The 14,990-nt window shown below is 43.7% G+C and overlaps 1 protein-coding gene across 1 annotated transcript; it reads right to left on the reverse strand.

Annotated features, from left to right (window-relative positions):
- Nucleotides 1–3,134: 3,134 nt before the first annotated feature.
- LOC112775185 (pyridoxal 5'-phosphate synthase-like subunit PDX1.2) lies at nt 3,135–5,285 on the reverse strand. The gene is made up of 2 exons (XM_025818676.3): nt 4,497–5,285; nt 3,135–3,803 (listed from the first exon to the last, which is right to left on the reverse strand). Exons 1-2 carry the CDS (start codon nt 4,898–4,900, stop codon nt 3,302–3,304), a joined length of 906 nt encoding a protein of 301 aa, XP_025674461.1. The 5' UTR covers nt 4,901–5,285; the 3' UTR covers nt 3,135–3,301.
- Between the last annotated feature and the right edge of the window lie 9,705 nt (nt 5,286–14,990).

A 14,990-nucleotide genomic window follows, 5' to 3' on the forward strand; every position in this document is an offset into this window, starting at 1 on the left:
AAGCATAGTGCGAAGATGGTAACTAAAAAAATTATAAATAGGATTAGGATTACGGGTGGAACGAGTATACCTTGTCTGAGAGCAATAGGAGGACTACTGCTAACTCCCGAAGAAGGATCTAAGGACGGTTCAACCACGGGTTTAGGAGATGAGTTATCTTGGACTGCAGGCCGTGGACGGCGATGATAAACCTGGAGAGGCTTTGTGGGAATAGGAGGCCTATCTAAGTAAGGAACAGGAAGCACCTCCGTAATGGAAGGTGAAGTGATGTCGGGTGCAGAGAAATGACATTGGCAGACACGAAGAAACGATCAAGAGCTGGAGAATAACAATGATAACCCTTTTGAAATCGAGTGTACCCTAAGAAAACACATTTGATAGAGCGAGCAGTTAACTTGTCTTTGCCTGGGGTAAGATCATGGATGAAACAAGTACAACCAAAGACTCGTAGTGGAAGAGAAAAAATGTGCTCATGAGGAAATAAAATGGAATGAGGAACTTGATTTTGCAAAACAGAAGAAGGCATAAGATTAATTAAATAACATGCAGTCAAAACAGCCTCACCCCAAAACTTAAGGGGAACATGAGTATGGAGAAGAAGAGTGCGAGCAATTTCAATCAAGTGACGATGTTTATGCTCAGCCACACCATTCTGTTGAGGGGTATGAGGACAAGACGGCTGATGTAGAATGCCTTGGGAGGACAAGTAAGACAAAAAGGGTGCTGAAAAATACTCACGAGCATTGTCACTTCGTAAAATTTTAATTGAAGTTTTGAATTGGTTTTGAATTTCAGAACAGAAAGACTTGAAATGTACAAATAATTTAGATCTGTCCTTCATTAAATATAACCAAGTGCAACGAGAAAAGTCATCAATAAAGGTGACAAAATAATGAAAACCAGAATGAGAAGTAACCCGAATAGGTCCCCATACATCACAATGAATAAGAGAAAAGGGAGACGCAGCTCGTGTATTGACACGACTTGAAAAAGAACTACGAACATGTTTACCTAAATGACAAGTTTGACACTCTAAGGTAGTAAGACGAGATAAACTCGGGACCATAGCTTGTAACTTCGAGAGGCTGGGATGTCCCAGGCGACAATGGACCACGTCCGGAGACGCAACAGCAGCAACAGAAGACACAGTAGTAGTGGGTAAGGCAAGCCGATACAGTCATTGAGACTCACATCCTGTACCAATCGTCTGTCCCGTCCCTGGATCCTGTACAATGACGGAGTCAGCAAAAAAGACAACAGAACAATTGAGAAAACGAGTAAGTTGGCTAATAGAAATCAAATTGAAAGGACAATTGGGCATGTAAAGAACAGATTTCAAAGGTAATGTAGGAAGAGGAGTAGCTTGACCTATTCCCTTAGCACCAATTTTAGAACCATTAGCCAAAGTGATAGAAGAAAGAAATGCAGGGTGTTCAAGTTTAGAGAGGATAGAAGAAATACCAGAAATGTGATCAGAAGCACCTGAGTCAAGGACCCATGGTCCAAGAGAAGAGGAATGAGAGATACAAGCAACAAAATTACCAGAGTGGGCCACCGAAGCAACGGGAGTAGATACCTGCTTTGAAGCTTGGTACTTGAGAAACTCATCATAATCATTGCCAGAGACAAATGTCCCTTGTGATTGTGCGGCGGAGTGAACATCAGATGGCTCATTAGTTTGGACAACATTAGCTACCTTGGTAGGACGACCATGGAGAGCATAACATTTATCCTGAGTATGACCAATCCTATGGCAATAGGTACAACTAAGTCGAGTACGATTACCACGATTATTACCACGACCTCTACGGCCGCCGCGAGTGGGCACTTGAAAGGACACTTGAGAAGAAGATTAGGATGCCAATGCAAGAGTCGTGCAAATACGTCTTGAAAGGAAGGAACGGGGGAGGTGCCCAATATTTGTTGCCGAAGAGATTCAAGTTCAGCTAGCAACCCAAGTAACGTAAGTACCAAAAACAGCTTTCCCTGTTGAGCATGATGGTCATCAGCATTAGACACATAGGGAAAGAGAGTCGAAAACTCTTCCTTGACAGCTTCCATAGCCCCAACATAAGATTCCATATCAGTTCCTTGAAGCTGTAAACTACACAGCTTCTTAGCAACATGGTAAAATCTTGCAATATCATTAGTGTATAAAGCTTTAGCACGATCCCACACCTTTTTACAAGTTTTGTAAGCCCGAAACATAGTCAACTTTGGTGGATCAATGGTCTGCCACATAAGGTTACATAGCTGGGCATCAATCTTCTTCCAAGTGGTTTTGTCAGCGGCGCGAACATCATCAACAAATTTAGTAAGGTGGTCTTCATAGCCTTGGCCCATAAACCAAAGTTCCACAGAATCAGCCCAAGAAAGGTAATTTTTGGCACCCATCAATTTTTCAAAAGTCATTATAGCAGTTCCAGAAACGACAGATGTTAGAACAGCCGGTTTGCCACCATTGGAGTTGGTGTCGGGGGTTACCTCAGAAGACATGATGGCAGACACTCAGAAACAGCCGGAAAAACAGTTTCTGACGAAGAGACACAGCTGATAGTGTCAGCTGGTGGGAAAAGGGAACACGGCTGAGAGATTGCAGCCGGAAAAGAAGAAAAACAAATAGAAACTAGAGCCGGGTCGGAACCCGCTCTGATACCAGCTTGAAATACACGAATAGAGAGACAAGGATTGTGTTTTGGATGAATTCCTTGAGAGAATCATCTCTCAACGTCAATATATATATATACATAGGTATAGAATCAGATCCCTTAATACTAGGAAATACAACAGAATTAGATATCTAAAGACGGAAACTATATCAAAACAGAATAACTTATATAAAGCCTATATCTCTAATCTGATATTCAACACTGAAGAACAATACATAATAGTGCATTCAGAAGAACAATACATGAGCAAAGATCGTATGTGTTGAGAACTTGAGATAATGAAACAAAATGGACGAATTAACTTGGGATAATGGAATAAAATGGACGAATTCCACACAGAAAGGATCAATACTGAAATAGTTCTAATTTATCTCGGCAACTCAAATTCAAGGCAACTAGAATAAGATCAAATGATTAAGATCAAGAACAACAGAGGCACCAAAACAAAAAGCAGCACATTTCATGTACGATGACAAAATAGACCTAAATGATTATATATGATATACGCTTAACTGCTGTTACATAGTTCTCATCATTGATACAAATTTATATCTATAGTTCTATACCAGAAAAAAGTGAACGATACATTTCAATACACGGATTCAATCATTAGGCACCATCAATCAAATGGCTCAATCCTCAATCCTGTCTCCATTAAGATTAAGATCAGCCATAGCCCGAGTCAAGCCACAGCTAGTCTCAACCAACACATGAAGATCATTGTAGTGCCTAACAGCCTGAACTATCCCCCGAACTCTCTTGTAAGGATCCTCAAATTGGAAAATCTCAGACCCTACAAACACCCCATCACAACCCAGCTGCATCATCAATGCTGCATCTGCAGGGGTCACAATCCCTCCAGCTGCGAAATGCACCACTGGAAGCCTACCCATCTGCTTTGTCTGCGCCACAAGGTCGTAAGGTGCCTCAATCTTCTTCGAGAATGCAAAAACCTCGTCGTCATCCATGTTAGTAAGAATCCTTATGTCCCCCATCACAGACCTCACGTTCTTCACAACCTCTGCAACATTCCCAGAACCTGTCAAATCCCCTTGAGTCCTCACCATTGCTGCGCCCTCCCTCACCCTCCTCAATGCTTCTCCCAGGTTCCGTGCACCGCAAATAAAAGGGCACCTAACATTACATTTGGATAAAACTTCCAGTTAGTTATGCCAGTTACATCATAAGTATATAGAATGGTTTTTATTTCTATTAAGGAAGCGAACTTAATTATGCGCAAAACTCATTAAGCTTAATAATGATACGTTGATCCCAACTTCAATGCTAACTCAGTAACCTAAATGTCTTTCTTAGTAACAAATGAGATCAAAAGAGTGCATAACATACTCAGCACAACATCTGCTTAAAAATTGAACTAAAAACTAGTTTTCATGCTCTAGAATAATTCAAGATTTGAGAAGCTCAATTAGTTAGCTGATTAGCTACAGTTAAAACAACTTGAGTTTTCTGAGACATAACTCAGCAGAGCAACCTATTCAATCAACAATTTCAAATTCTTTAATTCCGCTAAGAACACCTAACAATTAACAACTATAATAAGTTATAACTGCTAGTTAGTTATGCCACCTGCCACAAGTAGATAAAATATATTAGTTAGTTCATCTTTTCGGTTAGCTGAGGGTGGAACTGAGCTAAATAGAATCAAACTTGAATTCAGTGAGAAATGAGACTAATTCTCAAACTCTCGAGTATAATTAAGGTTTTCTAGATCTAAATAAATCATGCATAATGTAATAACCTAGCTCAAATCTGTTATGAACAAACTTAGTTATAATTTGGTAACTAAATTCAGTTAATTTGTCTCACCTGAAATTGTGCTTGTTGATGTGGTTTTGCTCATCGGCGACGGCGAGAGCTTCGCTCTCGTCAACGTAATCAACGCCAATGGCTTCAAGGATCTGAGCCTCGACGAAATGGCCGACGCGAGCACGAGCGAGGACGGGGATCGAGACGGCGCGCTTGATATCCTTGACGAGCGAAGGATCCGTCATGCGGAGAATGCCACCGGCACCTCGCGACGGCGACTCGGACACAACGACGGCGCATGCGCCAGCTCGTTCGGCGATCTTGGCTTGTTCGACGGTGGAGACATGGAGAATGGCTCCGCCGCGAAGAGTCTGGGCGACTCCAACCTTGAAGGAGTACGGGTTGTGCTTCGGATCAGTGATGACGGTGGTGTTGTAGAGAGTTACGGTGCCATCTTCGGCCATTGCAGGGAACGTGTTTGTGAAAATGCGGAAATGAATTGAATTGTGTTAAGGAGTTGTTTGGTTCCGTTGGGAAGCGAGAAGGAATGTTGTCGGTTGATTTATTGGAAGTTGAGAGAGAGTTTTGTGGTAGGTTCGAGAAAATTCGAAGGAGGGAGGGAATGAGTGAGTGAGTCGGTGGTGAGTCAGAAGCGAGTCACGAGATGTATAGAAGGTTCGATTTTGGGTCCAGAAAAGAATATTTACTTTGCACACACTATACAACTGAGTCTAAAATGGCTGGTTTACTAGCTAAGTGGGAAAGAAGACTTTGGAGTTAGTTGGGTTAGGAGGAAACACGGCATTAATGACCTTCTTAATTTTTGTTTAGATGTTGAGAGATTGAGATAATCTTTTAGGTAATCATGGTTGATTATTAATGAAGGTGTGATGACTGATGAGCCTATCACTTTGCCTTCTTCCTTGTCTTTTAAAGGATAAAAAACATTACTTATATAAAATATTTAGTTAAAACAAGAAGTTGTTAGATAATTTAATATATTTGAATAAATTATTTAACACAATATATATAAATATTTTAACTATCATCATTCATAATAAATAGTAATTTTTTAATAAAAAAGTGTATTTTTTTAAAAATAATTTAATAAATTGATCTCTAATCTTATTTAACATTACATAGATTATTATTTAATAAAATAAAAAGACAACATGATTCCTAATATTTATAAAAATCCAAATTGGTTGTAAATTTTGCAAAAAATATGTAATTGAGATATTGTAACATAAAGTATAAAAATTAATTTAATTAGTACAAAAATAATTAAAAAATCAATTTATAACATCATTTTTTCTAATTTTACTTTACCTGCCAAATTTATAAAGAATAGAAACATCTAAGTAAAACAAGGCCTAAAATTGCAAATATATAAAAATATGGTGAACTCAAAAGATTATATATATTCATGATCTGACATGTACAGAATGAAAACTTCATTCTCGATTCTACGAGAATTTTTATGAAAGTCTTATGGTATTTGTTACGATGGGTAACCGGAGATTAATGGGCTGGTCGGTATTGGTTGGCCCAAACGTATGAAAGAGGAGGCCTGCAAGTGGGTTGACGATCCACGGGCTCCATCCGACTTGTTCGTGAGAAGTGAGGAGGGTGGTACCTGCAAAGACACTCCGATGTCAAAGTCAGCAAAGGGAGCAAAACAGGTCTAGAGAGTATTGGGACCTAGAGATACCTGAGGGGTGTCAGGATACTTATAGTGGTGAACCAATAACCACCGTTGAAGTAGTGCCGCTTTTCTAGGATGTTAACCGTCCCTTTATCTTAGGGAGGTTAAGATAGGGTTTGCAGAAGTGGTTAGAGAGATTCTAGGGGCAGTTACTTATTCGAATGAATGCTTATCTACCAGCTAACCCTCGTTCCCGACTTCTTTAGAACAAGTCGTGGCGAATGCCGACTTTGTAGGTTGAAGGTCGGTGCCGGGTGAGGCTTAATCCTTTGGATTAGGCCTTTCATTTGGACCTGGGCCCTTACTATTGGGCCAGGGTATGAACAGTGCCCCTACTTGAGCCCAATTTCTTTTCAAGTTTTGGGTTCGAGTATTTTGCTCGGGATCGTAGCCGACTTGTTGGAGGACCGATGTGATGGTCTGAAACCGACGTGACTTTTCGTGACCTTTTGGTTCTGACAGTTACGTCGCGTCCGTTAGGGATATGCGTAGGGATTGATGGTCTTGGTAACGGTGCATTCTTATTAATGACTGCCCTGCTTTTACCCTTGTGCCCCTAGCATGTTTATAAATACTTTCCCTCTCTTTCGTTGTTTCGTTTCTGCGATTTTTCAAATTTCTTCTTCCCCTGTTCGTGCTGCATTCTTGTATTCGAAGGCTTTTACTTCCTTTAATCCTCGTTTTTCAGATAAAGGTTAGCTTTTTCTCCTTCTGTGATATGCTTTCTATTTGCATGCCTTTATTTTGTAGATAGATAGGTTGGTTTGTAGACTTCTGTTTGGTTTCGCATTCTTCCTTTAGAGACCGTGTTTTTTGATTTTCCTTTTTCTTTTTCCCTTGTAGGTTTTTTCTCACCCTTTTAGGAAAAGAAATGGCTTCCGTAGATATTCTTTCCCAGTGGGTTGATGTCACAGTTTTAGGAGAGGAACCTTCGGTCGATACCGAGTTTATCACCCACCTTCGTACTCGCCACAGAATTTGTACTTCTGAGGAGGATGAGCCGAAGTATGAGTTGGTAGTCCCCGGTCCAGAAGACCGGATTTGCTTCGGGAGGGCCAACGGAGCGGCCCCTCATTTTTTCTTTATGTACGAGTGCATGGTCACCCGTTTGGGTGTTTTTCTTCCACTCTCAGATTTTGAGATGTCTGTGCTGCGTCACTGTCGAGTTGCTCCCACTCAGCTTCACCCCAACTCTTGGGGTTTTTTGAAAATTTACCAATTCATTAGCCAGGCCTTGGAGTTCCCGACTTCTCTGAGGATTTTCTTCTATCTCTTCCATATGACCAAGCCCTTCAGTGGGCTGAATAATAAGCAACAGTGGGTGCCTTTCCGAGCCATACAAGGTCGGAGAGTTTTCACCCTTTTTGATGAGTCCTTTCATGACTTCAAAAACTATTTTTTCAAAGTTCAAGCAGTAGAGGGTCACCACCCCTTTTTCTTGGATGAGAGTGCTTCTCCTCGCTTTCCTCTATACTGGTTGGAGGCCTCCCCCTGTGAGAAATATGGTCTGAACGACCTGGACGAAGTGGAGGCGGCCATTGTAGGGTTCTTCCGAGATGTGTGGGGGAGGGCCCCATACTTGGATACTAAAAAATTTCTCCAGGAGTCACCGACTTTTGTCCAGTCACAATTAGGTAGCTTTTTGCTTTTCTCATTTGTTTCCGACTTGCGATTTCTCTTACCGACTTGTCTGACTTTTAGCTACCGATTTGTTTTTGTAGAGATGGCGAAGAAAAACGCTCAAGAATCTTACCAGAGGGTTCAGGAAGCCAAGGCAAGGTCTCGTGCTAGGTCTGGCGGCGCCAGGGCGATTATCTCTCCTCCTCCCCCTCCTCCCCGGAATGTGGGGACTCCTTCCCAGCCCATCGTGATCCCTTCATCAACTCTTTCTCAGCCGCCCCTTTCCTCCCAACTTTCTTCTGAGCCAGAGAAAAAGAAACGCAAGGTGTTGGATTCTGGCTCCTCTTTTGAAGGTGAGGCTAAGGCGGATGCCCCTGCATTCGTCCGGAAACACATCTACCCTCATGTCCATATAGGCATGGATGATGTTTCTGTCCGGAACCACCTTACTGCTCTGGCTGAGGAGAGTACCAGGGCGGCGGGGGTGTGCACAAGGTTTCTTGACATGTTCGAGAAGACTCCTCTCAGTTCTCTGGGTTCAACTTCGAAAGTTGATGAGCTGGAGGAGAGACTTCTCATATATCAGAACACTGAGAAGGGGTTGAAGGAGGAGGTCGCCAAGCTAAAGGAGGAAAGGGATAATCTTCGGGAGAAGGGGAACAAGTTACAAGCTCAGTGTAACATGGAGGAGGGCTTGAGAAAGAAGGCACAGGAGAGTTATCAAAGTTTGTTCGAGGACCTTGTGGTTGTAAGGAAGGATCTATTGAATTCCCGAGCTGCCTACACCGAGTTGGAGGACTCTATCGCTGATGGTGCCGAGGAGGTTTGGAGGATCTTTATGGAGCAGGTCAGGGTCCTTGCCCCCGACCTTGATCTTTCTCCTTTGGATCCTGACAAGGTTGTTATTGATGGCGCCATAGTCTATCCTCCTGCCTCTCCTAAGCCTGTCTCTGATTCCGACTTGAAGACTCGGGGGCAGAGGATAATTGAGTCTCCTCCTCGTTCGAAGGATGCTCCGAGCTCCTCAACACCTCATGGAACCTCCTCTCCTTCTCCTATGGTTGCCTCTCTTCCTGGCCCTGATGGTGCTCCTACTGCTCTTCCCAATTCTGGTGGTGATCCGTCTACTCCTCTGAAAAAATAATTTTATTGGCTATATGGGGGCCCGGCCTGTGGGTCCCCCCTTTTTTAAACTCTTTTATATTTGTTTGGTGGTAGTGGTAACTGGATAATTTCCTTTGGCCTTTTAAGGCCGTAAACAAAATATTTATAATTGCCCCCTTTTTTTTTTTTGGATAAGGGTTTTATTTAACAAAAAATACCCTTTTTGGTATAAGGGTTTTCGGCTACCTTTTTATGTGCATGCTTTTCTGATTTTGATTTTTCGAAGTCCCCTTGATTTTTTCTGAAAACCTTTTCTTTGGCTTGTCTGTCTTTCTGAACCCTTTTGCTTTAAGGATTTCGAGACAGCTTTTAAGCTTTTTCCTAGGTTTTTCAATATCTTTTGCTATTCCTTATACTCAACTTGGTGGTTCATTGAGTTTCTATGACTTAGATTATTCTTGTGATGCGTTTTTACTTCAACTCGGTTTTACCTTCGACTTATGAGTCGGAGCTGTTTCGAGTTTCTTACGATCAACTTTTATAACCTCTTTACACCGACTTGTACCTCGTCGTTTTATCCTGACGACCATCTAGGTCGGTTCATGGGATTTTCACGCTTTGTCGAGCTTAAGTCGGTGCATTTCGTAGAAAGACTTAAAAAGCAAAAAGGAATTTATAAGAGATATTGGAAAAGATCTTTATTTATTGGGGAGGTACCTTTTTGCTACTAAGGGTTTTTGACAGCCTATTTTCCCTTAGCCTCTACTATGATGCCTCGTTAAAAACCCTACTCCAGAAAAAACCCTTTACTTTCGGGAAAAAATCATGAAGTTGGGAAAAGAGTACATCAGGGAGTAGAGTTCGCTTTTAACTGTAGTACCTTTTCATATTATAAGCATGCCACGACCTTGGTAACTCGGTGCCGTTCAGGTCGGTCACCTTATAATAACCTTTTCCTAATACCTCATTGATTTTGTATGGTCCCTTCCAATTGGCGGCGAGTTTTTCTTCTCCCGATTTGTTGACCCCAATGTCGTTTCTGATCAAGACCAAGTCGTTCGGGGCGAAGGTTCTTCGAATGACTTTTTTGTTGTACCTTGTAGTCATCCTTTGCTTCAACGCTGCTTCCCTTATCTGGGCTTCTTCACGGACTTCGGAGAGCAAATCGAGCTCCTCCTTGTGCCCCTGTATGTTCCCGATCTCGTCATGGAGGATCACCCTTGGGCTTTGTTCACTTATTTCTATTGGTATCATGGCTTCTACGCTATAGACTAGTCGGAAGGGCGTTTCTCTAGTGGCGGATTGGGGGGTTGTCCTGTAAGCCCATAGCACTTGTGGGAGCTCTTCCGTCCAGGCTCCCTTTGCTTCTTGTAGTCTTTTCTTCAGTCCTGCCAGTATGACTTTGTTGGCTGCCTCGGCTTGTCCATTGGCTTGTGGATGTTCCACCGAGGTGAACTGGTGTTTGATTTTCATACTGGCTACTAGGTTTCTGAAGGTAGAGTCGGTGAACTGGGTTCCATTATTTGTAGTAATGGAATAAGGTATCCCATACCTTGTGATGATATTTTTGTAGAGGAACCTCCGACTTTTTTGAGCGGTGATGGTGGCCAATGGTTCTGCTTCTATCCACTTTGTGAAGTAATCTATTCCCACGATCAGGTATTTGACTTGTCCTGGCGCCTGGGGAAAAGGACCTAACAAATCCATTCCCCATTTTGCAAAGGGCCATGGAGAAGTGATACTGATGAGCTCCTCCGGGGGAGCCACATGGAAATTTGCATGCATCTGGCATGGTTGACACTTTTTCACGAATTCTGTGGCATCTTTCTATAAGGTCGGCCAGTAGAATCCCGTTCGGATCACTTTCCTGGCTAGTGATCTTGCTCCGAGATGATTTCCGCAGATCCCGCCGTGAACTTCCTCTAATACGTCGGTGGTTCTCGAGGTCGGTACGCACTTTAACAATGGTGTTGATATCCCCCTTCTGTAGAGAGTATTTTTCACCAAGGTGTAGTGTTGTGCTTCCCTCCGGATTTTCTTAGTCTCTTTTTCTTCCCCGGGGAGGATGTCGAATTTCATGTATTCGATCAAGGGGTTCATCCATCCGAGGTTTAATCCGGCTACCTCAAGGATCACTTGCGTTTCCTCTGTCTTTACCACGGAGGGTTCCTGGAGAGTTTCCTGGATCAGGCTTCTGTTATTCCCTCCTGGCTTGGTACTTGCTAACTTGGATAGGGCGTCTGCTCTGCTATTCAGATCCCGAGTTATATGTTTGACCTCGGTTTCTGCAAAGTGCCCAAGGTGTTCCAGAATTTTTTCCAAGTACCTCTTCATATTGGGGTCCTTTGCCTGATACTCTCCACTTACCTGGGAGGTCACCACTTGTGAGTCGCTGTATATCATCATCTTTGTAGCACCGACTTCTTCTGCTAGCTTCAATCCAGCAATCAGGGCCTCATACTCTGCCTGATTATTTGAAGCTGGAAATATAAACTTGAGGGAAACCTCTATTTAGGTTCCTCTTTCATCCACCAATATTATGCCTGCACCGCTTCCTGTTTTGTTTGAGGATCCATCTACATAGAGTTCCCATGTAGTTGGCTTTTCCTCTTGATCTCCTGCGTATTCTGCTAAAAAGTCGGTGAGGCACTGGGCTTTAATTGCCGTCCGAGTTTCATACCTCAAGTCGAACTCGGAGAGTTCTATTGTCCATTGAACCATTCTCCCTGCAACATCCGTCTTTTGGAGGATTTGCTTCATGGGTTGGTTCGTGCGGACTCTTATTGTGTGAGCTTGGAAGTAAGGCCGTAGCCTTCGTGAGGCTACTACTAAGGAGTAGGCAAACTTCTCTAGTTTGTGGTACCTTAGTTCGGGGCCTTGTAGAACTTTGCTGATGAAATACACTAGGTGCTGTCCGACCTCATCTTCTCTTATCAAGGCTGATGCGACAGCCTTGTCTGCTATAGATAAGTATAGGACGAGGTCTTCTCCAGCTACAGGTCGGGTCAAGATTGGAGGTTGACTCAAGAATCTTTTGAATTCCTGGAACGCCTCTTCGCATTCAGGAGTCCACTCGAATTGACATCCCTTTCTCAATAAGGAGAACAGTGGAAGGGATTTTAGTGCTGATCCTGTCAAGAATCTGGAGAGGGCTGCAAGTCGGCCGTTTAGCTGCTGGACCTCTCTTAAGCAAGTCAGGTTTTTCATTTCTAAGATAGCTCTACACTTATCGGGATTTGCTTCGATTCCCCTTTGTGTCAGCATAAACCCTAGAAATTTTCCAGCTTCCACCGCGAAGGTACACTTTACGGGATTTAGTCTCATCCCGTGTGACCTTATGGTGTCAAATACTTGCGAGAGGTCTGCTAAGAGGTCGGCCTCTTTTTCGGTTTTTACCAGCATGTCGTCTACATAAACTTCCATTAGGCTCCCAAGGTGGGGAGCGAACACCTTATTCATCAGCCTCTGATACGTGGCCCCTGCATTTTTCAATCCAAATGGCATGACCACATAGCAGAAGTTAGCTCTGGGCGTGATGAATGATGTCTTTTCCTGGTCTGGCTCATGCATCGGGATTTGGTTATATCCCGAGTAGGCATCCATGAATGACAAGTATTGATACCCCGAGCTAGAGTCTACAAGGGTGTCAATGCTTGGGAGTGGATAAGGGTCCTTAGGACATGCCTTATTTAGGTCGGTGTAGTCGACACACATTCTCCATTTGCCATTTTGCTTTTTGACTAGCACTACATTGGCTAGCCATGTTGAATATTTAACTTCTCTGATGAAGCCGGCTTCTAGGAGTGCTTGCACTTGCTCTTCCACTACTAGAGCTCGTTCTGGGCCGAGCTTACGCCTTTTCTGTTGCACAGGTCGGGACCCTGGGTATACCGAGAGCTTGTGGGACATAAGCTCGGGGTCTATCCCGGGCATGTCGGAGGCTTTCCAGGCAAAGAGGTCGGAATTGTCTCTTAGGAGCTTAATCAACCCTTGCTTTAGGGCTTCCCCTAGGTTGGCTCCTATGTTGGTGTTTTTTCCTTCCTCTTTGCCGACCTGTATTTCCTCAGTTTTTCCTCCCGGCTGTGGTCGCAGCTCTTCTCGGGCCCTTGCGCCGCCGAGCTCTATGGTGTGGACTTCTCTGCTTTTTCCTCTCAGATTCAGGCTTTCATTGTAGCATTTCCTTGCCAATTTCTGATCTCCCCTCACCGTTGCTATTCCCGCTGAGGTTGGGAATTTCATGCAAAGGTGGGGAGTGGATACCACTGCTCCGAGTCGATTAAGGGTAGCTCTGCCGATTAAAGCATTATATGCTGACCCTACGTCGATGACTATGAAGTCTACACTCAGAGTCTTGGATTTTTTCCCTTTTCCAAAAGTGGTGTGGAGGGGCAAAAATCCCAGTGGTTTTATCAGCGTGTCGCCTAGTCCGTACAAGGTGTCGGGGTAGGCTCTTAATTCTTTCTCATCCAACCCTAGTTTGTCAAAAGCGGGCTTGAAAAGGATGTCCGCTTAGCTTCCTTGGTCTACTAGGGTTCTATGGAGATGGGCATTGGCTAGGATCATAGTAATTACCACTAGGTCATCGTGCCCAGGGATTATTCCTTGCCCATCTTCTCTTGTGAATGAAATGGTGGGAAGGTCGGAAGACTCTCCTCCGACCTGGTAGACTCGCTTGAGATGTCTTTTGCGAGAGGATTTGGTGAGTCCCCCTCCCGCAAATCCTCCTGAGATCATATGTATATGTCTCTCCGGGGTCTGCGGTGGTGGGTCTCTTCTATCCATATCGTCTCGCTTTCTCTTCCCATGACCGTCCAACCTTTCTATGAGATATCTGTCGAGCTGACCTTCTCTAGCCAGTTTTTCTATCACATTTTTAAGGTCGTAACAGTCATTTGTCGAGTGACCATATATTTTATGGTACTCACAGTAGTCGCTGTGACTCCCTCCTTTTTTATTTTTAATCGGTCTGGGAGGAGGCAGTCTTTCGGTATTGCAAATCTCTCTGTATACATCCACTATGGAAACTTTTAGAGGAGTATAAGAGTGATATTTTCTTGGTCTATCGAGACCGAGTTCTTCCTTCTTTTTGGGTTCCCTCTCTCTCTCTTTTGTTGAGGGGAGATGCCCAGGTCGCCAACTCGAATCTCTCAGCCTAGCGTTCTCCTCCATGTTGATGTACTTTTCAGCTCTTTCCTGTACATCACTTAAGGAGGTGGGGTGTCTTTTTGATATGGACTGTGAGAAGGGACCTTCTCTAAGCCCATTGACTAACCCCATTATGACTGCCTCGGTGGGCAGGTCTTGGCTTTCTAAACATGCTTTGTTGAACCTTTCCATATAGGTTCGTAAGGATTCTCCGACCTCCTGCTTTATCCCCAGGAGACTTGGCGCATGTTTTACTTTGTCTTTCTGGATAGAGAACCTCATCAAGAACTTCCTTGAGAGGTCTTCAAAACTGGTGACCGACCTTGGGGGGAGGCTGTCGAACCACTTCATCGCCGCTTTCGACAAGGTTGTCGGGAAAGCTTTGCATCGCGTAGCATCAGAAGCATCAGCCAGGTACATCCGACTTTTAAAGTTGCTTAAATAATGCTTCGGATCTGTGGTTCCGTCATAGAGGTCCATATCGGGGCTTTTAAAGTTTCTTGGAACTTTTGCCCTCATTATGTCCTCACTAAAAGGATCTTCCCCTCCTGGGGGCGACTCTTCTCTATCGTCATGGGAGTTCCGACCTTTGAGGGAGGATTCTAACTTTAAGAGTTTCTTCTCTAACTATTTTCGTCGATCCATCTCCTCTTTTAGGTGCTTTTCTATCTTCCTTTGTCGCTCTCATTCCTGTTCTAGCTGTTCCAGGCGACTTTGGTGGACATAGACTAATCCCATAAGTTCAGTTGCGTGGGACTGTCCGTCCTTCTCCGAATTGCGCCCTTCTGAGGAATTCACCTTCGGAGTTTTGACTCCGGAGGTACCCTCTCTGTGTTGATCGTTAGTTCCCTGGTGGAGGGTTATGTCCACGTCATTATTTCCGGTGTCCAGATTCTCTTGTTCGGAATCTGTCTCCACATGACCCTCCTCAGGGGATCTGTCTGCCATCACTGGTTGATCTCTCGGTTCCCCGACAACGG

The sequence above is a fragment of the Arachis hypogaea genome, chromosome 19 (genome assembly GCF_003086295.3).
Source record: "Arachis hypogaea cultivar Tifrunner chromosome 19, arahy.Tifrunner.gnm2.J5K5, whole genome shotgun sequence".
Taxonomy (NCBI): Eukaryota; Viridiplantae; Streptophyta; class Magnoliopsida; order Fabales; family Fabaceae; genus Arachis; species Arachis hypogaea.

Coding starts and splice junctions, on each gene's coding strand:
- LOC112775185 (XM_025818676.3), bottom strand. CDS start 4,900: ATGGCCGAAGATGGCACCGTAACTCTCTACAACACCACCGTCATCACT. Junction 3,804..4,496: donor ATCAACAAGCACAATTTCAG/GTGAGACAAATT, acceptor ATGTAATGTTAG/GTGCCCTTTTATTTGCGGTG.